Source organism: Salvelinus namaycush, chromosome 5 (assembly GCF_016432855.1).
Source record: "Salvelinus namaycush isolate Seneca chromosome 5, SaNama_1.0, whole genome shotgun sequence".
NCBI lineage: Eukaryota > Metazoa > Chordata > Actinopteri > Salmoniformes > Salmonidae > Salvelinus > Salvelinus namaycush.
The window spans coordinates 321,877-344,792 of NC_052311.1; the positions used below are offsets into that span (position 1 = coordinate 321,877).

The window sequence follows — 22,916 nt, forward strand, 5'->3', positions numbered from 1 at the left end:
GCCTGGTTAGATTAAAAAAATATTGAAATGTAAAGTGTGTGCACAAATGTGTTTACATTTCTGTTAGTGAGCGTTTCTCCTTTACCAAGATAATCCATCCACTGACAGGTGTGGCATATCAAGAAGCTGATTAAACAGCATGATCATTACACAGGTGCACCTTGTGCTGGGGGCAATAAAAGGCCACTCTAAAATGTGCCGTTTGGTCACACAACACAATGCCACAGATGTCTCAAGTTGAGGGAGAGTGCAATTGGCATGCTGACTGCAGGAATGTCCACCAGAACTGTTACCAGAGAATTTAATGTTAATTTCTCTACCATAAGCTGCATCCAACGTTGTTTTTAGGGAATTTAATAGTACGTCCAACCGGCCTCACAACCGCAGACCACGTGTATGGAGTTGTGTGGGCTAGCGGTTTGCTGATGTCAACGTTGTGAACAGAGTGCCCCATGGTGGGGTTATGGTATGGGCAGGCATAAGCAAAGGACAACGAACACAATTGCATTTTATCGATGGCAATTTGAATGCACAGAAATAACATGACGAGACCCATTTTTGTGACCAACAGATGCATATCTGCGCGTTTCCAATACATGTTGTTAATGTTGGCGTGCCTCAAATTCAGAGAATGCTTTTTGCTAAATAAAATAATAAAATATTGTGTATTTAGTGGTGCAGTCACTATTTTTCAAAATGGTGTTTTTGCTCCTTCTTCAGCTTCTATGTGACATTTTATGATGGTGGCCCCACGAGCACGGATGTTCTTACCTCGAAAACATCCACCTTTTTCAGAATCCACCAGTCCTTGAGTAAATCAATGGATGTTTTTACCTCAAACATCCACCTTTTTCAGAATCCACCAGTCCTTGAGTAAATCAATGGATGTTTTTACCTCAAACATCCACCTTTTTCAGAATCCACCAGTCCTTGAGCAAATCAATGGATGTTTTTACCTCGAAAACATCCACCTTTTTCAGAATCCACCAGTCCTTGAGCAAATCAATGGATGTTTTTGTGTGACATTTTGTGGCCTCATCACTAAAAACCAACAGACAGGAGAAATGCACATCGAAAAGGTCTTCCCAACATGTGGAACTTCAGCTTCTCATCTTCAACTTTCTGCTCACTCAGCAACACAGTCCACATTTATACAAGACAAGTGCGTAATTAAACGGTGAAAGGGAAAATCCTGTTGCAAGATGCTGACTTTCCCAGCAAACACGAAGCTCTCTACTCTCTCCAGCAGCAGGATCAGCTGACGGGGAAATATTCGATTGTATCAATAGGCTAATATAATCAATAACTCACACAAACAAAAACATTTTCATGAAGCGTTCATTTTATTCACATGTGGAGAGAGACAAACAACTGAGTTCCTGGATTTATCCACATTTTGTGAAGAATGGAACTGAGACACATCATGGATCTCCCCTCTCACCTGGAGGCTCATGGGCTGAAGACTGTTAGTGACCTGGTCTACCAGCCGTCTCCCTCACCTGGAGGCCCATAGGCTAAAGACTGTTAGTGACCTGGTCTACCAGCCGTCTCTCTCACCTGGAGGCCCATGGGCTGAAGACTGTTAGTGACCTGGTCTACCAGCCGTCTCTCTCACCTGGAGGCCCATGGGCTGAAGACTGTTAGTGACCTGGTCTACCAGCCGTCTCTCTCACCTGGAGGCCCATGGGCTAAAGACTGTTAGTGACCTGGTCTACCAGCCGTCTCTCTCACCTGGAGGCCCATGGGCTGAAGACTGTTAGTGACCTGGTCTACCAGCCGTCTCTCTCACCTGGAGGCCCATGGGCTAAAGACTGTTAGTGACCTGGTCTACCAGCCGTCTCTCTCACCTGGAGGCCCATAGGCTGAAGACTGTTAGTGACCTGGTCTACCAGACGTCTCTCTCACCTGGAGGCCCATAGGCTAAAGACTGTTAGTGACCTGGTCTACCAGCCGTCTCTCTCACCTGGAGGCCCATAGGCTGAAGACTGTTAGTGACCTGGTCTACCAGCCGTCTCTCTCACCTGGAGGCCCATAGGCTGAAGACGCTCTTATCCAGAGACTTCCAGGAGGAACCAGGGCCTTGCTCAAGGCACAGACAGATTTTTCACCTTAGTCGAAGCAGCGACTTTCCCCTGACATTCAGGAAGTATGGTGACTATGGATCAGAATGTAGGCCGAGGCTATCAGTGGACACATGTTGGCGTAGCATATTTAGTCACAACAACCTCTGAAATGTGGGCATTAGTTGAATATATTGATGTAATAACATGGAGTAAGCCTGATAGTAAGCCTGATAGTAAGTCTGATAGTAAGCCTGATAGTAAGTCTGATAGTAAATCTAATAGTAAGCCTGATAGTAAGTCTGATAGTAAGCCTGATAGTAAGCCTGATAGTAAGCCTGATAGTAAGCCTGATAGTAAGTATAATAGTAAGTCTAATAGTAAGCCTGATAGTAAATCTAATAGTAAGCCTGAAAGTAAGTCTAATAGTAAGCCTGATAGTAAATCTAATAGTAAGCCTAATAGTAAGCCTGATAGTAAGCCTGATAGTAAGTATAATAGTAAGCCTGATAGTAAGCCTAATAGTAAGCCTAATAGTAAGCCTGATAGTAAGCCTGATAGTAAGTCTGATAGTAAGCCTGATAGTAAGTATAATAGTAAGCCTAATAGTAAGCCTAATAGTAAGCCTGATAGTAAGCCTGATAGTAAGTCTGATAGTAAGCCTAATAGTAAGCCTGATAGTAAGTCTAATAGTAAGCCTAATAGTAAGCCTGATAGTAAGTCCGATAGTAAGCCTGATAGTAAGCCTGATAGTAAGTCTAATAGTAAGTCTAATAGTAAGCCTGATAGTAAGTCTAATAGTAAGCCTAATAGTAAGCCTAATAGTAAGCCTGATAGTAAGCCTGATAGTAAGTCTGATAGTAAGCCTGATAGTAAGCCTGATAGTAAGTCGAATAGCTGCAGGTAGCCTCCAACAACAAAACAGCTGATGACCCACACCTTGGTTTTACATGCATAGTCATTACACAATGAATGACCCTGTGTTGCAACAAACCTTCTTCACAAATACAACTAATGTCATCAATACTGTCGACACAAACTAAATGATTATTATTTGCCCAAGGTCCAGTGTTAGTATCTTTGGGCTAAGTTCTAATGAACAGCGCAGTGAATGGTTACGCAGCAAGCCAGTCAACAGCATGGTGAAGGTCCGGAATCTTAACTTTCTCTCTGTTTAGGGCTTGGAGCCATTTGGTGTCACAGTAGATATAGAGACAAACGATCAACCAAAGATTCATTCATAGACGTTAGACCTTTATCTCTCACGTCAAGTTCTGTCAAAGGAGAACAACTGATGATGCTCATGAGGACCTCTACGTTGTTTTTTGATGTGTTGAGTCTTCTCAATGCTTTCAGACAAAGCAGAGGATGTCGTGTTATTACCATTGATATTCAGAGACGGGAGACGACTCTGCAACCCTTCTAGAGAATGGAAAAGCCGTTTAGGTATTTGCGTGTCAAAAAATGATAACGTCAAATAACAGTTTAATTGTGTTGGACCGCAACTTCTGAGGTAGTTAGCTAGCTTTAGCTTGGTACCTAGCTAGCACCAATACAACCACACTGAAAACAATGACCAGTAGAAACTGCAGACATTTTCATTATTCTTAACAAAGATTTAGGAATCCTTGTGAGTAAGTATTAGCTAGGTAGCCACTTTTTTGTTCACCTATTGACATTGAACTTCAGTTTATGAAAATAACTAGCTATCCGGCTCCATAACCCTGTTGTCTATAGCTAACGTTATAAGCAGCCAGGCAGCTTCATGATGCTCGACCGGACCGGGTTGTGAAGCTAGACACAATAGTGGAATTTGCGTTTTGCCTTTAAAATAAAAGTACCGCTTTGAAGGTGATGCAGAAGGTTACAATTGGTGGCATCATGCCATATTTAGACTAGATAATGTTAAACAAGGTTGGAATGTGAGGCAATGAAATGGGGTACCAGTCTACTCAGTGACACCCACAGAACACAACCGTGAAGAGTTTACGCAAATATTAGCGTTGTAGCTCTTATCGCGGGACTGTGACTGTGTGAAATCACCTCCCCAGTCAGCCTATTGTGTGTATTGACATTCATATTGCACTGTACAGCTTTACCTAAGGATTGGGGATCGATGAAATGGGGTATCAGTCTACTCAATACCCAAGATATTTGTTCCCAACGTCCTCAGAGTTATCAGACTCCAAAACATCTACGCAGTATTGTTTTTCCTCAGGAATAGTGTTCAATACACATTAGGTTGACAATAAATGTGGCTCAACTCACAGATGTTTCAGAGTCCCGCAATAAGAGCAACGATGCTAATGTTCTCTGGGTGTCACTGAGTAGACTGATACCACATGTCATTGATCCACAATCCATATGTAAGGCAGTACAGGGAAATAAAGATGCCCCCAATGCAATTCTAAAGTCTACTACATCCAGTGTGATTCTTATTTGATTAATGGTGGTCGGACCCATCTATGTGAAGCTAGCCTCAATAAGCATTAGCCACAATAAGGATTCGCCACAATAGTGGACTTTGCTGTTAGCTTTCACAATAAAGGTTTGCCAAATTAACAAATTATTGTGTTTTGTTGATTTTATATACCATTCCAACCTCGTTTAGCATGATCTATTCAATTATGGCATAATAATCAATACTATTTGTATTCATTTGCATCGTTGTCAATGACAAACCTTTATTTTGAAGGCTAACCGCAAAGTCCACTATTGTGGCTAATCCTTATTGTGGCTAGCTTCACATAGACGAGTCCGACCACCATTACTCAAATAAGAACTGTCTTATAAATTAGGGATATTTTACATGATGACACCTAGCTATATAGTTAGCTAACTATAGCTACTGAACCAGATTATTTAATGTTGCTATGTTTTTGGGGATGAACATTGTTTGCATGCCTGAGCTAGCTAGCTTTTTTTATGACCAGTACTGTAGGTGTGCGAGACAACTTTACCAGTATCATAGCAACGTATCGATGAATCACTGACATATGAAATACGAGTGATAGTGTAATCAATGTTTAATAACTACGTAATTTTTTTTTATTAACGCGTTAAATTATTATGTAACTTGCAGTCATATACAGGTCCCGATTGGTCAACATGCTTATTTGACACGTCAAATATTTTTTGACACGCAAAGACCCAAACGGCGTTCCATACTAGAGCGCAACTATCCACGATTTTATCTACTGTACATTACTGGCCAGGTTGAAAGAAACCAAAGGCGTTATGATAGTGTGTTTTGATCCCGTTGTCTTGGAGATCTAGACGTCTCTGAGTCTTGATGTTTCAGGAGGAAACACAGGAGGACATATTATTAGGACGATTCTCTCTCATATTATTAGAGGAAAGGGTTCCATTAGGCAGACAGCCTGTACCACCTGTTTAGAGGAAAGGGTTCCATTAGGCAGACAGCCTGTACAACCTGTTTAGAGGAAAGGGTTCCATTAGGCAGACAGCCTGTATAACCTGTTTAGAGGAAAGGGTTCCATTAGGCAGACAGCCTGTACCACCTGTTTAGAGGAAAGGGTTCCATTAGGCAGACAGCCTGTACAACCTGTTTAGAGGAAAGGGTTCCATTAGGCAGACAGCCTGTACAACCTGTTTAGAGGAAAGGGTTCCATTAGGCAGACAGCCTGTACCACCTGTTTAGAGGAAAGGGTTCCATTAGGCAGACAGCCTGTACAACCTGTTTAGAGGAAAGGGTTCCATTAGGCAGACAGCCTGTATAACCTGTTTAGAGGAAAGGGTTCCATTAGGCAGACAGCCTGTACCACCTGTTTAGAGGAAAGGGTTCCATTAGGCAGACAGCCTGTACAACCTGTTTAGAGGAAGTTCAGATAGCAGAGTGAGTTTGTAGTCACATAACTGTTGACATTCAGCACAGGACACATCTGAATATAGAAACTTCCTTTGTCAGAGTTTCTGCCAACGGAGTGGCGTATAAAATCAGTTCCTAACCGCTTATCAATCAATACCACAGACCAGGAGAATTCAGACAAAATACAATCAATACCACAGACCGGGAGAATTCAGACAAAATACAATCAATACCACAGACCGGGAGAATTCAGACAAAATACAAAATGTTTTAACGTCATCCATCACTTTCTTTTACAGAAGTATATCCCATGGTATATACATACTTGTATGTACAGAGACATATAAATATATGAACTGAATTACTTCAATGTGTACCCGTTGATACGGTAACTAAGAACAACATAATAACAGAACGATATGACTGTTACTTTGCTGCATGTGTGACATGGTGCAGCTGTGTTCAAACACAGTGTGTATAACTACCTTGTTAATACACACAGTATGTATAACTACCTTGTTAATACACACAGTATGTACAGTGGGGCAAAAAAGTATTTAGTCAGCCACCAATTGTGCAAGTTCTCCCACTTAAAAAGATGAGAGAGGCCTGTAATTTTCATCATAGGTACACTTCAACTATGATAGACAAAATGAGAAAAAAAAATCCAGAAAATCACATTGTAGGATTTTTTATGAATTTATTTGCAAATTATGGTGGAAAATAAGTATTTGGTCACCTACAAACAAGCAAGATTTCTGGCTCTCACAGACCTGTAACTTCTTCTTTAAGAGGCTCCTCTGTCCTCCACTCGTTACCTGTATTAATGGCACCTGTTTGAACTTGTTATCAGTATAAAAGACACCTGTCCACAACCTCAAACAGTCACACTCCAAACTCCACTATGGCCAAGACCAAAGAGCTGTCAAAGGACACCAGAAACAAAATTGTAGACCTACACCAGGCTGGGAAGACTGAACCTGCAATAGGTAAGCAGCTTGGTTTGAAGAAATCAACTGTGGGAGCAATTATTAGGAAATGGAAGACATACAAGACCACTGATAATCTCCCTCGATCTGGGGCTCCACGCAAGATCTCACCCCGTGGGGTCAAAATGATCACAAGAACGGTGAGCAAAAATCCCAGAACCACACGGGGGGACCTAGTGAATGACCTGCAGAGAGCTGGGACCAAAGTAACAAAGCCTACCATCAGTAACACACTACGCCGCCAGGGACTCAAATCCTGCAGTGCCAGACGTGTCCCCCTACTTAAGCCAGTACATGTCCAGGCCCGTCTGAAGTTTGCTAGAGAGCATTTGGATGATCCAGAAGAAGATTGGGAGAATGTCATATGGTCAGATGAAACCAAAATAGAACTTTTTGGTAAAAACTCAACTCGTTGTGTTTGGAGGACAAAGAATGCTGAGTTGCATCCAAAGAACACCATACCTACTGTGAAGCATGGGGGTGGAAACATCATGCTTTGGGGCTGTTTTTCTGCAAAGGGACCAGGACGACTGATCCGTGTAAAGGAAAGAATGAATGGGGCCATGTATCGTGAGATTTTGAGTGAAAACCTCCTTCCATCAGCAAGGGCATTGAAGATGAAACGTGGCTGGGTCTTTCAGAATGACAATGATCCCAAACACACCACCCGGGCAACGAAGGAGTGGCTTCGTAAGAAGCATTTCAAGGTCCTGGAGTGGCCTAGCCAGTCTCCAGATCTCAACCCCATAGAAAATCTTTGGAGGGAGTTGAAAGTCCGTGTTGCCCAGCAACAGCCCCAAAACATCACTGCTCTAGAGGAGATCTGCATGGAGGAATGGGCCAAAATACCAGCAACAGTGTGTGAAAACCTTGTGAAGACTTACAGAAAACGTTTGACCTCTGTCATTGCCAACAAAGGGTATATAACAAAGTATTGAGATAAACTTTTGTTATTGACCAAATACTTATTTTCCACCATAATTTGCAAATAAATTCATTCAAAATCCTACAATGTGATTTTCTGGATTTTTTTCCTCATTTTGTCTGTCATAGTTGAAGTGTACCTATGATGAAAATTACAGGCCTCTCTCATCTTTTTAAGTGGGAGAACTTGCACAATTGGTGGCTGACTAAAAACTTTTTTGCCCCACTGTATAACTACATTGTTAATACACACAGTATGTGTTAATACACACAGTATGTATAACTACCTTGTTAATACACACAGTATGTATAACTACATTGTTAATACACACAGTATGTATAACTACCTTGTTAATACACACAGTATGTATAACTACCCTGATCCTCACTAATCATGGAACTGTAAGGCTGAACCCGAGCTACAGGCTTCTTCTGTAAGGCTGAACCCGAGCTACAGGCTTCTTCTGTAAGGCTGAACCCGAGCTACAGGCTTCTTTCTGTAAGGCTGAACCCGAGCTACAGGCTTCTTTCTGTAAGGCTGAACCCGAGCTACAGGCTTCTTTCTGTAAGGCTGAACCCGAGCTACAGGCTTCTTTCTGTAAGGCTGAACCCGAGCTACAGGCTTCTTCTGTAAGGCTGAACCCGAGCTACAGGCTTCTTTCTGTAAGGCTGAACCCGAGCTACAGGCTTCTTTCTGTAAGGCTGAACCCGAGCTACAGGCTTCTTTCTGTAAGGCTGAACCCGAGCTACAGGCTTCTTTCTGTAAGGCTGAACCCGAGCTACAGGCTTCTGTAGGGCTGAACCCGAGCTACAGGCTTGTTCCGTAAGGTTGAACCCGAGCTACAGGCTTCTTTCTGTAAGGCTGAACCCGAGCTACAGGCTTCTGTAAGGCTGAACCCGAGCTACAGGCTTCTGTAAGGCTGAACCCGAGCTACAGGCTTCTTCTGTAAGGCTGAACCCGAGCTACAGGCTTCTTCTGTAAGGCTGAACCCGAGCTACAGGCTTCTTCTGTAAGGCTGAACCCGAGCTACAGGCTTCTTCTGTAAGGCTGAACCCGAGCTACAGGCTTCTTCTGTAAGGCTGAACCCGAGTTACAGGCTTCTTCTGTAAGGCTGAACCCGAGTTACAGGCTTCTTCTGTAAGGCTGAACCCGAGTTACAGGCTTCTTTCTGTAAGGCTGAACCCGAGTTACAGGCTTCTTTCTGTAAGGCTGAACCCGAGCTACAGGCTTCTTTCTGTAAGGCTGAACCCGAGCTACAGGCTTCTTTCTGTAAGGCTGAACCCGAGCTACAGGCTTCTTCTGTAAGGCTAAACCCGAGCTACAGGCTTCTTTCTGTTAGGCTGAACCCGAGCTACAGGCTTCTGTAAGGCTGAACCCGAGCTACATGCTTCTTCTGTAAGGCTGAACCCGAGCTACATGCTTCTTCTGTAAGGCTGAACCCGAGCTACATGCTTCTTCTGTAAGGCTGAACCCGAGCTACAGGCTTCTTTCTGTAAGGCTGAACCCGAGCTACAGGCTTCTGTAGGGCTGAACCTGAGCTACAGGCTTCTGTAGGGCTGAACCTGAGCTACAGGCTTCTTCTGTAAGGCTGAACCCGAGCTACAGGCTTCTTTGTGTTAGGCTGAACCCGAGCTACAGGCTTCTTTCTGTTAGGCTGAACCCGAGCTACAGGCTTCTTTCTGTTAGGCTGAACCCGAGCTACAGGCTTCTGTAAGGCTGAACCCGAGCTACAGGCTTCTTCTGTAAGGCTGAACCCGAGCTACAGGCTTCTTTCTGTAAGGCTGAACCCGAGCTACAGGCTTCTTTCTGTAAGGCTGAACCCGAGCTACAGGCTTCTTCTGTAAGGCTGAACCCGAGCTACAGGCTTCTTTCTGTAAGGCTGAACCCGAGCTACAGGCTTCTTTCTGTAAGGCTGAACCCGAGCTACAGGCTTCTTTCTGTAAGGCTGAACCTGAGCTACAGGCTTCTGTAGGGCTGAACCCGAGCTACAGGCTTGTTCTGTAAGGTTGAACCCGAGCTACAGGCTTCTTTCTGTAAGGCTGAACCCGAGCTACAGGCTTCTGTAAGGCTGAACCCGAGCTACAGGCTTCTGTAAGGCTGAACCCGAGCTACAGGCTTCTGTAAGGCTGAACCCGAGCTACAGGCTTCTTCTGTAAGGCTGAACCCGAGCTACAGGCTTCTTCTGTTAGGCTGAACCCGAGCTACAGGCTTCTTCTGTAAGGCTGAACCAGAGCTACAGGCTTATTCTGTTAGGCTGAACCCGAGCTACAGGCTTCTTTCTGTAAGGCTGAACCCGAGCTACAGGCTTCTTCTGTAAGGCTGAACCCGAGCTACAGGCTTCTTCTGTAAGGCTGAACCCGAGCTACAGGCTTCTTTCTGTAAGGCTGAACCCGAGCTACAGGCTTCTTCTGTACGGCTGAACCCGAGCTACAGGCTTCTTTCTGTAAGGCTGAACCCGAGCTACAGGCTTCTTCTGTACGGCTGAACCCGAGCTACAGGCTTCTTCTGTAAGGCTGAACCCGAGCTACAGGCTTCTTCTGTAAGGCTGAACCTGAGCTACAGGCTTATTCTGTTAGGCTGAACCCGAGCTACAGGCTTCTGTAAGGCTGAACCCGAGCTACAGGCTTCTTTCTGTAAGGCTGAACCCGAGCTACAGGCTTCTTCTGTAAGGCTGAACCTGCCCAGTTGATGTTCGCTCTTTAGAATGTTTCAATTATATGCTCGGGTATTTCTCTATTTTATTTGTATAAATGTTAAATATTATCAGGAGACACCGTCAGTTATACCCACATACATTTTATAACAGTTCACTTTAGTGTTTAGTTTTCTTCAATTTGTACCTTACGTTTAGCATCATTGCAGTCCATGTACCTTTCCTTCCCCTGTCATGTCTGTGAGGTTAGTTGTTCCCGACGGTCGCTAGCATTACTAGATCTCATCAGACTAACGTTGTGTAATAATTTGGGACATGTAGTCTATTTGAATAGTTATGGAACTCAGACCACACGTAGCAGGTTAAACCTGGAGCCTGGTGCTCGGTTCACAACTACTGGAACGGTGAATTACAGCTCATGATTAGTGAGGATCAGGGTAGATGTATAACACTACTGTTTAACCCCTATTACAGTTCCATGATTAGTGAGGATCAGGGTAGATTTATAGGACTACTGTTTAACCCCTATTACAGTTCCATGATTAGCGAGGATCAGGGTAGGTTTATAGGACTACTGTTTAACCCCTATTACAGTTCCATGATTAGTGAGGATCAGGGTAGATTTATAGGACTACTGTTTAACCCCTATTACAGCTCCATGATTAGCGAGGATCAGGGTAGGTTTATAGGACTACTGTTCAACCCCTATTACAGTTCCATGATTAGCGAGGATCAGGGTAGATGTATAGGACTACTGTTTAACCCCTATTACAGTTCGATGATTAGTGAGGATCAGGGTAGATTTATAGGACTACTGTTTAACCCCTATTACAGTTCCATGATTAGTGAGGATCAGGGTAGGTTTATAGGACTACTGTTTAACCCCTATTACAGTTCCATGATTAGTGAGGATCAGGGTAGATTTATAGGACTACTGTTTAACCCCTATTACAGTTCCATGATTAGTGAGGATCAGGGTAGATTTATAGGACTACTGTTTAACCCCTATTACAGTTCCATGATTAGTGAGGATCAGGGTAGATTTACAGGACTACTGTTTAACCCCTATTACAGCTCCATGATTAGTGAGGATCAGGGTAGGTTTATAGGACTACTGTTTAACCCCTATTACAGTTCCATGATTAGTGAGGATCAGGGTAGATTTATAGGACTACTGTTTAACCCCTATTACAGTTCCATGATTAGCGAGGATCAGGGTAGATTTATAGGACTACTGTTTAACCCCTATTACAGTTCCATGATTAGTGAGGATCAGGGTAGATTTACAGGACTACTGTTTAACCCCTATTACAGTTCCATGATTAGCGAGGATCAGGGTAGATTTATAGGACTACTGTTTAACCCCTATTACAGTTCCATGATTAGTGAGGATCAGGGTAGATTTACAGGACTACTGTTTAACCCCTATTACAGTTCCATGGTTAGTGAGGATCAGGGTAGGTTTATAGGACTACTGTTTAACCCCTATTACAGCTCCATGATTAGTGAGGATCAGGGTAGGTTTATAGGACTACTGTTTAACCCCTATTACAGTTCCATGATTAGTGAGGATCAGGGTAGATTTATAGGACTACTGTTTAACCCCTATTACAGTTCCATGATTAGTGAGGATCAGGGTAGATTTATAGGACTACTGTTTAACCCCTATCACAGTTCCATGATTAGTGAGGATCAGGGTAGATTTATAGGACTACTGTTTAACCCCTATCACAGTTCCATGATTAGTGAGGATCAGGGTAGGTTTATAGGACTACTGTTTAACCCCTATTACAGCTCCATGATTAGTGAGGATCAGGGTATATTTACAGGACTACTGTTTAACCCCTATTACAGATCCATGATTAGTGAGGATCAGGGTAGATTTACAGGACTACTGTTTAACCCCTATTACAGTTCCATGATTAGTGAGGATCAGGGTAGATTTACAGGACTGTGCGTAAAGCCTCTCCAAACTAAACCTACCAGTCGGTGCCGAAACAGAGACGAAGATGCATAGTTAAGTGATAATGCCGAGAAGCCGGTGTTTTTTAAGGATATATTGACACGGTGTTGTTAGGCCACGAGAAGCCGGTGTTTTTTAAGGGTTGCTACCCGAGCCAGCTGGTCGTTAGTTTTATCGGTTCGGTTGCCAGAGACGTGACCCAGTCGTTTAGTCTTTTTGTTCTGTATCTATGGACAGTCGTTTGTTCTAAATGTTCCATACTGACTGGCAACGTTCTAATCCTTTGCTTGCTAGCTAGCCAACTACGGCTAACTTACAGTCACGTCAAACAGTGCAGACAGAATAACAACAAAGTAGCGGCATTTGCATTTGTTTCAGCTGTTTTCTAGTGACATTTATTTGGACACATCCATAACAATGAGCTAATGAGGTGTGATTTCACCCTGGCATAGAACATGTGTTTTCTCATCAGGACACTGTTGTTCAGAGGAGTTAGCCAACAACACAGCCAACAACACAGTCAACAACAGTCAACAACACAGCCAACAACACAGTCAACAACACAGCCAACAACACAGCCAACAACACAGTCAACAACACAGTCAACAACACAGCCAACAACACAGCCAACAACACAGCCAACACAATCACTTCAAACTGAAGCTGGAAAGACTGAAAACCAGCTGCACTTCATTTCGTTTTACCTTTTTTCAATTTACATTTCTTTGTATAAATAAAAATGATGCCGATTCATGATTTCGACTGGCTGAGAAACGCTGCCTGTCTGTCTCTGTCCCGACTCCCGACACGTTCGTTACTATGGGACAGATGGAGATCCAATCTGAATATTGAAACAATTTTGCAAATGTCAGAGACAAAGTTTTATACACATGTCCACTGTTGAAAACTAAATTTGAGTCTAAAAGAAATATGAGATAATGTCTAGATGCTTTTTATAGTGGAGATCAAGATTGATTGTACTACTTAGTGATGTCCAGATGTGGGAGTCTCCCCCCCAGCCGGACGCTCCAAAAGGAACGTAGTGTGATTGGTCATGGAGCGCCAGGAAGGAGGTGTGATTAGTCAGGGGGCCCCAGGAAGTGGTGCCGTATTGGCCAGGGGGAAATCCCCCAGCTTGACACGTCCCAGGAACGTAGTATGATTGGTCAGGAAGTCCCAGGAAGGAGGTGTGATTGGTCAGGGAGAAGTTGTGCCGTATTGGTCATGGTCAGGGGGAATCCCCCAGCCTGACGCTCCCCAGGAACGTAGTATGATTGGTCATGCTGATCAGCGTGTCATCATAGACCATCCTGATGGAGATCCTTTGTCCCGCCCTCAGCAGGCTGACCCCCGCCGTGTAGCACGTGTTGAACTTCCTCTGACCCGTCTCCATGCTGCAGGTACAACGCAGGAAGGGGGTGGAGTCTACCATCACCTCGTAGCTGGCGATGTCCGTGAAGTTGAGATAGTACACCTGGGGAACAGAGGGAGGAGAAGGAGAGAGAGAAGATGAATACAACTGGCAGATGTAGGGGTAGAGGAGGAAGAGGAGAGAGGGTCAGGTAGAGGAGGAAGAGGAGAGAGGGTCAGGGTAAGTAGCGATAGTACACCAGGGGAACAGAGGTAGGGGTAGAGGAGGAAGAGGAGAGAGGGTCAGGTTGAGGAGGAAGAGGAGAGAGGGTCAGGGTAAGTAGCAATAGTACACCTGGGGAACAGAGGTAGGGGTAGAGGAGGAAGAGGAGAGAGGGTCAGGTAGAGGAGGAAGAGGAGAGAGGGTCAGGGTAAGTAGCAATAGTACACCTGGGGAACAGAGGTAGGGGTAGAGGAGGAAGAGGAGAGAGGGTCAGGTAGAGGAGGAAGAGGAAAGAGGGTCAGGGTAAGTGGCAATAGTACACCAGGGGAACAGAGGTAGGGGTAGAGGAGGAAGAGGAAAGAGGGTCAGGTAGAGGAGGAAGAGGAAAGAGGGTCAGGGTAAGTAGCAATAGTACACCAAGTATCATCATCACACACTACATACACAAAACATTAAGAACACGTTCCTAATATTGAGTTGCACCCCCCTTCAGCCCTCAGAACGTGCTCAATTTGTCGGGGCATGGACTCTACAAGGTATCGAAAGCGTTCCACAGGGATGCTGGCCCATGTTGACTCCACAGGGATGCTGGTCCATGTTGACTCCACAGGGATGCTGGCCCATGTTGACTCCACAGGGACGCTGGTCCATGTTGACTCCACAGGGATGCTGGCCCATGTTGACTCCACAGGGATGCTGGCCCATGTTGACTCCACAGGGATGCTGGCCCATGTTGACTCCACAGGGATGCTGGCCCGTGTTGACTCCACAGGGATGCTGGCCCATGTTGACTCCACAGGGATACTGGCCCATGTTGACTCCACAGGGACGCTGGCCCATGTTGACTCCACAGGGACGCTGGCCCATGTTGACTCCACAGGGATGCTGGCCCATGTTGACTCCACAGGGATGCTGGCCCATGTTGACTCCACAGGGATGCTGGCCCATGTTGACTCCACAGGGATGCTGGTCCATGTTGACTCCACATGGATGCTGGTCCATGTGGACTCCACAGGGATGCTGGCCCATGTTGACTCCACAGGGATACTGGTCCATGTTGACTCCACAGGGATGCTGGCCCATGTTGACTCCACAGGGATGCTGGCCCATGTTGACTCCACAGGGATGCTGGCCCATGTTGACTCCACAGGGATGCTGGCCCATGTTGACTCCACAGGGATACTGGTCCATGTTGACTCCACAGAGATGCTGGCCCATGTTGACTCCACAGGGATGCTGGTCCATGTTGACTCCACAGGGATGCTGGTCCATGTTGACTCCACAGGGATGCTGGTCCATGTTGACTCCACAGGGATACTGGTCCATGTTGACTCCAATGCTTCCCACAGTTGTGTCAAGTTGTCTGGATGTCCTTTGGGTGGTGGACCATTCTTGATACACAGGAAACTGTTGAGTGAAAAACCCAGCAGCGTTGCAGTTCTTAACACTCAAACCGGTGCGCCTGGCACCTACTACCACACCCTGTTAAAAAGGCACTTCAATCTTTGGTCCTGCCCATTTACCCTCTGAATGGCACACATACACAATCCATTTCTCAAGGTTTAAAAATCCTTCTTTAACCCGTCTCCTCCCCTTCATCTACACTGATTGAAGTGGATTTAACAGGTGACATCAATAAGGGATCATATCTTTCACCTGGATTCACCTGGTCAGTCTGTCATGGAAAGAGCAGGTGTTCTTAATGTTTTGTAAACTCAGTGTACGCACCCCACTCACACATAACATGCACACACGTACACACATGTACACACACACGTACACACACACACACATGTACACACACACATCAGTATTCAGACCCTTTGCTATGAGACTCGAAATTGAGCTCAGGTGCATCCTGTTTCCATTGATCATCCTTGAGTTGTTTCTACATTCAATTGATTGGAGTCCACCTGTGGTAAATTCAATTGATTGGACATGATTTGGAAAGGCACACACCTGTCTATATAAGGTCCCAGAGTTGACAGCACATGTCAGAGCAAAAACCAAGCCATGAGGTCGAAGGAATTGTCCGTAGAGCTCCGAGACAGGATTGTGTCGAGGCACAGATCTGGGGAAGGGAACCGAAAAATGTCAGAAGCATTGAAGGTCCCCAAGAACACAGTGGCCTCCCATCATTCTTAAATGTATGAAGTTTGGAACCACCAAGACTCCTCCTGGAGCTGGCCACCCGGCCAAACTGAGCAATCGGGGGAGAAGGGCCTTGGTCAGGGAGGTGACCAAGAACCCAATAGTCACTCTGACAGAGCTCCAGAGTTCCTCTGTGGAGATGGGAGAATCTTCCAGAAGGACAACCATCTCTGCAGCACTTCAGCAATCAGGCCTTTATGGTAGAGTGGCCAGACAGAAGCCACTCCTCAGTAAAAGGTAAATGACAGCCCGCTTGGAGTTTGCCAAAAGGCACCTGAAGACTCTCAGACCAAGAGAAACATGACTCTGGTCTGATGAAACCAAGATTGAACTCTTTGACCTGAATGCCAAGCGTCACGTCTGGAGGAAACCTGGCACCATCCCTACGGTGAAGCATGGTGGTGGCAGCATCATGCTGTGGGGATGTTTTTCAGCAGCAGGGACTGGGAGACTAGTCAGGACCGTGGAAAAGATGAACAGAACAAAGTAAAGAGAGATCCTTGATGAAAACCTGCTCCAGAGCGCTTAGGACCTCAGACTGGGGTGAAGGTTCACCTTCCAACAGGACAACGACCCTAAGCACACAGCCAAGACAACGCAGGAGTGGCTTTGGGACAAGTCTCTGAATGTCATTGAGTGGCCCAACCAGAGCCTGGACTTGAACCTGATCGAACATCTCTGGAGAAACCTGAAAATAGCTGTGCAGTGACGCTCCCCGACCAACCTGACAGAGCCTGAAGGGATCTGCAGAGAAGAATGGGAGAAACTTCCCAAATACAGGTGCCAAGCTTGTAGCGTCATACCCAAGAAGACTAGAGGCTGTAATCGCTGCCGAAGGTGCTTCAACAAAGTACTGAGTAAAAGGTCTGAATACTTATGTAAATGTGGGTCAAGCTGCCTTTTTTTAAAGTTAAAATTTCTAAAAATGTGTTTTTGCTTTTGTCATTATGGAGTATTGTGATGTCATATGGGGTATTGTGTGTGATCATTATGGAGTATTGTGATGTCATATGGGGTATTGTGTTGTCATTATGGAGTATTGTGATGTCATATGGGGTATTGTGCGTGATCATTATGGAGTATTGTGATGTCATATGGGGTATTGTGTTGTCATTATGGAGTATTGTGATGTCATATGGGGTATTGTGTGTGATCATTATGGAGTATTGTGATGTCATATGGGGTATTGTGTTGTCATTATGGAGTATTGTGATGTCATATGGGGTATTGTGTTGTCATTATGGAGTATTGTGATGTCATATGGGGTATTGTGTTGTCATTATGGAGTATTGTGATGTCATATGGGGTATTGTGTGTAAATTGATGAGGGAAAAACAATTTAATCAATTTTAGAATAAGACAGTAACGTAAAATGTATATAGCCATGTTATTTTCTACTTCCTGTATATAGCCATGTTATTTTCTACTCCCTGTATATAGCCATGTTATTTTCTACTTCCTGTATATAGCCATGTTATTTTCTACTTCCTGTATATAGCCATGTTATTTTCTACTTCCTGTATATAGCCATGTTATTTTCTACTTCCTGTATATAGCCATGTTATTTTCTACTTCCTGTATATAGCCATGTTATTTGAAGTAGGTAGAGACTGTAGTAGTATATAGTAGAGTTGTAGTATTATTGTAGTAGTCACTACTCACTTCTACCTGACTATATATGAAGTAGGTAGAGACTGTAGTAGTATATAGTAATGTAGTAAAGTTGTAGTATTATTGTGGTAGTCACTACTCACTTCTACCTGACTATATATGAAGTATCTACAGACTGTAGTAGTATATAGTAATGTAGTAAAGTTGTAGTATTATTGTGGTAGTCACTACTCACTTCTACCTGACTATATATGAAGTATCTACAGACTGTAGTAGTATATAGTAATGTAGTAAAGTTGTAGTATTATTGTAGTAGTCACTACTCACTTCTACCTGACTATATATGAAGTATCTACAGACTGTAGTAGTATATAGTAAAGTTGTAGTATTATTGTAGTAGTCACTACTCACTTCTACCTGACTATATATGAAGTATCTACAGACTGTAGTAGTATATAGTAAAGTTGTAGTATTATTGTAGTAGTCACTACTCACTTCTACCTGACTATATATGAAGTAGGTAGAGACTGTAGTAGTATATAGTAATGTAGTAAAGTTGTAGTATTATTGTAGTAGTCACTACTCACTTCTACCTGACTATATATGAAGTAGATGCCACCTAGTAGGACCTCCAGTTCTCCGGAGCGAGAGTGCATCTTGAAGACACGGTGGTGGATCGTCACCATCTTCCAGTTCCTCAAAACACCTTCAGACAGGTCTAGACAAAGACATCAATCAATCAATCAATCAATCAATCAATCATGGGGGGAAAGGCAGTCAAAACAACCATAGTAAACACCCAGAGCACCTCTGAACAAGAGTAAATTTACACCTGCAGTATTGAATGTAGATAATACCACGCAAAAGGTATATCTAAAATGGACACTTACCCTCCTTAACCTGTATGGTGGTTTCCTGTCCTTGTAGATGCACCACAGCAGGCTGCAACACACATCACATACATCTAGTCAGTCGACTGGAGCTCAACCTAACCTCAACCTTCAATACAGTTTAGTAGAACAAGAAGGCCTTGCAACACACATCACATACGGTAGATCATTTCTCATCAGTCTTTAGGAGCACAGCGTTACTCCCACCCTTCATCGTTGTTCGGTACAACAATAAGTTATGTAATAATATGTTGTAAAATGTTTGTTCAAAGATGAGATACTCTACCTGGAATTCTCTTGTTTTGGTTTTATCCACGACTCCTGTAACAGATAGAATCAGATCCTGGATCAGTTCCTAACTCTTAACTTTGTCCCAAATGGCACCCTATTCCCATTTACAGTGCACTACATTTGACCAGGGCCCAACAAAAGTAATGCACTATACAGGGTTTCACTTGGGACGCGACCCCTAACCCCAACTTCAGGCAGGAGAACAAAGGAAAAAGTGATCTAAACTAGGGCTGCGGCGGCCATGTTGTCAGCAGGAGATTGTCAATCAAATAACTGTCGGTCTCACGGTAGTTGACCGTTAATGAACATAAACACATTTAGCATCTCCGGTCTTCCACACGCAGCCTACAGGCCACTGATGCAGTGGCTTCCTCCGGTCCTCCACATGCAGCCTACAGGCCACTGATGCAGTGGCTTCCTCCGGTCCTCCACACGCAGCCTACAGGCCACTGATGCAGTGGCTTCCTCCGGTCCTCCACACGGAGCCTACAGGCCACTGATGCAGTGGCTTCCTCCGGTCCTCCACACGCAGCCTACAGGCCACTGATGCAGTGGCTTCCTCCGGTCCTCCACACGGAGCCTACAGGCCACTGATGCAGTGGCTTCCTCCGGTCCTCCACACGCAGCCTACAGGCCACTGATGCAGTGGCTTCCTCCGGTCCTCCACACGCAGCCTACAGGCCACTGATGCAGTGGCTTCCTCCGGTCCTCCACACGCAGCCTACAGGCCACTGATTCAGACCTTAGGAACATCTACTTTTAACTTTTTATGGCTGCAGGGGCAGTATTGAGTAGCTCTGTTTAAGGTGCCCATTTCAAACGGCCTCGTACTCAATTCTTGCTCGTACAATATGCATATTATTGTTATTATTGGATAGAAAACACTCTCTAGTTTCTATAGCCGTTTGAATTATGTCTCTGAGTGGAACAGAACTCATTCTACAGCACTTTTCCTGATATGGAGTGAGATTTCAGAAATGTTGGCCTCTGGTCCCAGGTCAGTTTTAAAGTCCCTGTAAATCCTATGAGGATACAAACACTGCCCACGCCTTCCTCTAGATGTCAGTAAGAGGTGACAATTTGAATGGAGTCGATTGCGCAATCAGGGCCTGTATAAAAAGCCAAAGACCGGATGTACCGTTCTTTTCCTGCTGCGCCTGACGCACGATGGACGTTGGACCTGCTCTCTTTCCAAGCTTGGGTTTAGCCAGTAATATTTCGCCGGTCATGTTTTTACTCGTTATAGGTGTTAAAGACATCATAAGGTAGTTAATTTAAACCGTTTTATAGCAATTTATATCCGTTTAGTGCGATTTTGAGGCAATTCTTAGTGATGCACTTTGAAGCTTTGGGCACGTTTCCAGTACCGGTCGAACGTTAGTGGGCATTTCGACGGACAAGAGGACATCTTTCGACCAAAAGAAGATTAGACCCAAGAAAGGATACATTGCCCAAGATTCTGATGGAAGATCACCTCATAGTAAGAAATATTTAAGATGATAAATCGTTGTTCTGCCGAAAATTTTTAAACGCATATTCCGCCATTTTCTTTGGTATAGCTTCGCTTGGCGAACCCTGTATTGCACAGTAAGGATAATTTTAGAAATGTAATTCAGCGATTGCATTAAGAACTAATTTGTCTTTCGATAGCTGTCCAACTTATATTTTTTTAGTCAAGTTTATGAATAGTTAATCATGAGACAAGATCACTGTCAAATATGGCGCCCGACATTTTCAGGCTAGTTTTGCTAGTTTTGTCATTGTATAACCACGTTTTTTTGTGGCTAAATATGCACATTTTCGAACAAACTCTATATGTATGTTGTAATATGATGTTACAGGAGTGTCATCGGAAGAATTCTGAGAAGGTTAGTGAAAAAATTAATATATTTTGGCGATGATTACGTTATCGCTCTCTTTGGCTAGAATCAATGCTCTGGTAACGTTTGCACATGTGGTATGCTAATATAACGATTTATTGTGTTTTCGCTGTAAAACACTTAGAACATCTGAAATATTGTCTGAATTCACAAGATCTGTGTCTTTCCATTGCTGTGAGCTGTGTATTTTTAAGAAATGTTTTATGATTAGTAATTAGGTAATACACGTTGCTCAGTGTATTTATTCTAGTCGAGTTGTGATGGTGGGTGCAATTGTAAACTATGATTTATACCTGAAATATGCACATTTTTCTAACAAAACCTATCCTATACAATAAATATGTTATCAGACTGTCATCTGATGAGGTTTTTTCTTGGTTAGTGGCTATCAATATCTTTATTTGGCCGAATTGGTGATAGCTACTGGTGGAGAGAAAAAATGGTGGACAAAGAAAAATGGTGTCTTTTGCTAACGTGGTTAGCTAATAGATTTACATATTTTGTCTTCCCTGTAAAACATTTTAAAAATCTGAAATGGTGGCTTTATTCACAAGATCTGTATCTTTCATTTGGTGTCTTGGACTTGTGATTTAATGATATTTAGATGCTACTATTTAATTGTGACGCTATGCTAGCGATGCTAATCAGTGTGGGGGGGGTGGGGGATGTTGTCATAGGTGTACCGACCTCGGGCTTGCAGCCATAAGAGGTTTTAAACAAGTCTAATAAATCCATGTAATATAGTCTACACCATCACAATAAATCCATGTAATATAGTCTACACCATCACAATAAATCCATGTAATATAGTCTACCTACACCATCACAATAAATCCATGTAATATAGTCTACACCATCACAATAAATCCATGTAATATAGCCTACACCATCACAATAAATCCATGTAATATAGTCTACACCATCACAATAAATCCATGTAATATAGTCTACACCATCACTATAAATCCATGTAATATAGTCTAATATAGGTCTAGTCTATAGAAAGCTGATGGGATCCTCCTCTTTTTAATAGAGGCCATCACTCTGTTTTCTACCGCAATTGCAAAGCCTATAGAAATGATAGAAATGGTTGGCTGGTATGCCCTCACCCGCTAGTAAAATTATGCTGACTGTGATTTAGGTTCTGACCCTCCACAGGAAGTCCGTTCAGAACAATGCCGATGCTTCTCTGGGTTCTGACCCTCCACAGGAAGTCCGTTCAGAAGAATGCCGATGCTTCTCTGGGTTCTGACCCTCCACAGGAAGTCCGTTCAGAACAATGCTGATGCTTCTCTGGGTTCCGACCCTCCACAGGAAGTCCGTTCAGAAGAATGCTGATGCTTCTCTGGGTTCTGACCCTCCACAGGAAGTCCGTTCAGAAGAATGCCGATGCTTCTCTGGGTCAGGGTTGAATTTCCTTTTCCTCTTCACCAACACACATTTGTATTGTAGCCCTTGATGAACTCACCTGAGTCAACTCAGAGGGCCTAAATGATTAGTTAACAAGTTGAATCAGGTGTGTTTGTCGAGGGCTACAGTAAACTGCACTGCTGGTAGTACTGGAGGACTGGAGTAGGGAACCACTGCTATAGGGAATAGGGTGCCATTTTGGACACAGCCATAATATGACTGACCAATATGCTGTCTAGATCTATTATCTCATCCCTTACCTGCCGGTCCCGTCAGCCCGGGGGGCCCCTGTGCTCCGGGGAGACCAGGAGGTCCAGCAAGGCCCACAGCGTTGCTACCAGGAATACCAGGGATACCTGGGATACCTGGAGGCCCCTGGGGGCCTGGGGAACCAGGTGGACCGGGGGAGCCCTGAGCTCCTGGAGGAGACCTCTTCCTGCCTGGGGCCACACGGACACACAGAAATACATAATGAGTATCATTCCTATCAACTGATTGATAACTAATGTCTGCAGATCAACTAAGGCAGAATTTCAACATAACAGGTAGTCTGAGTCTCATTAAGTCCATGAACGTTATCTGGGCACCATCAACTCAGTACTTTACAGGAGGTTGAGAGGAGGAAACATTACAGGAGGCTCAGAGGAGGAAACATTACAGGAGGCTCAGAGGAGGAAACATTACGGGAGGC

At 44.1% G+C, this 22,916-nt stretch overlaps 1 protein-coding gene across 2 annotated transcripts in view; it reads right to left on the reverse strand.

The window, feature by feature from the left end:
- Window positions 1-13,003: 13,003 nt before the first annotated feature.
- Window positions 13,004-22,916, reverse strand: part of LOC120047359 (ectodysplasin-A-like) — a 31,744-nt gene continuing 21,831 nt past the window's right edge. The window contains exons 4-8 of one of the 2 annotated variants that reach the window (XM_038992884.1): window positions 22,486-22,665; window positions 18,931-18,965; window positions 18,645-18,696; window positions 18,348-18,472; window positions 13,004-13,893 (exon numbers count right to left, since the gene is read on the reverse strand). In XM_038992884.1, coding sequence (XP_038848812.1) covers window positions 13,648-13,893; window positions 18,348-18,472; window positions 18,645-18,696; window positions 18,931-18,965; window positions 22,486-22,665 — 638 coding nt within the window. In that variant the 3' untranslated portion in view covers window positions 13,004-13,647. Of the gene's footprint in view, window positions 13,894-18,341; window positions 18,473-18,644; window positions 18,697-18,930; window positions 18,966-22,485; window positions 22,666-22,916 lie in introns of both variants that reach the window. The other variant, XM_038992883.1, reaches the window with a different exon arrangement.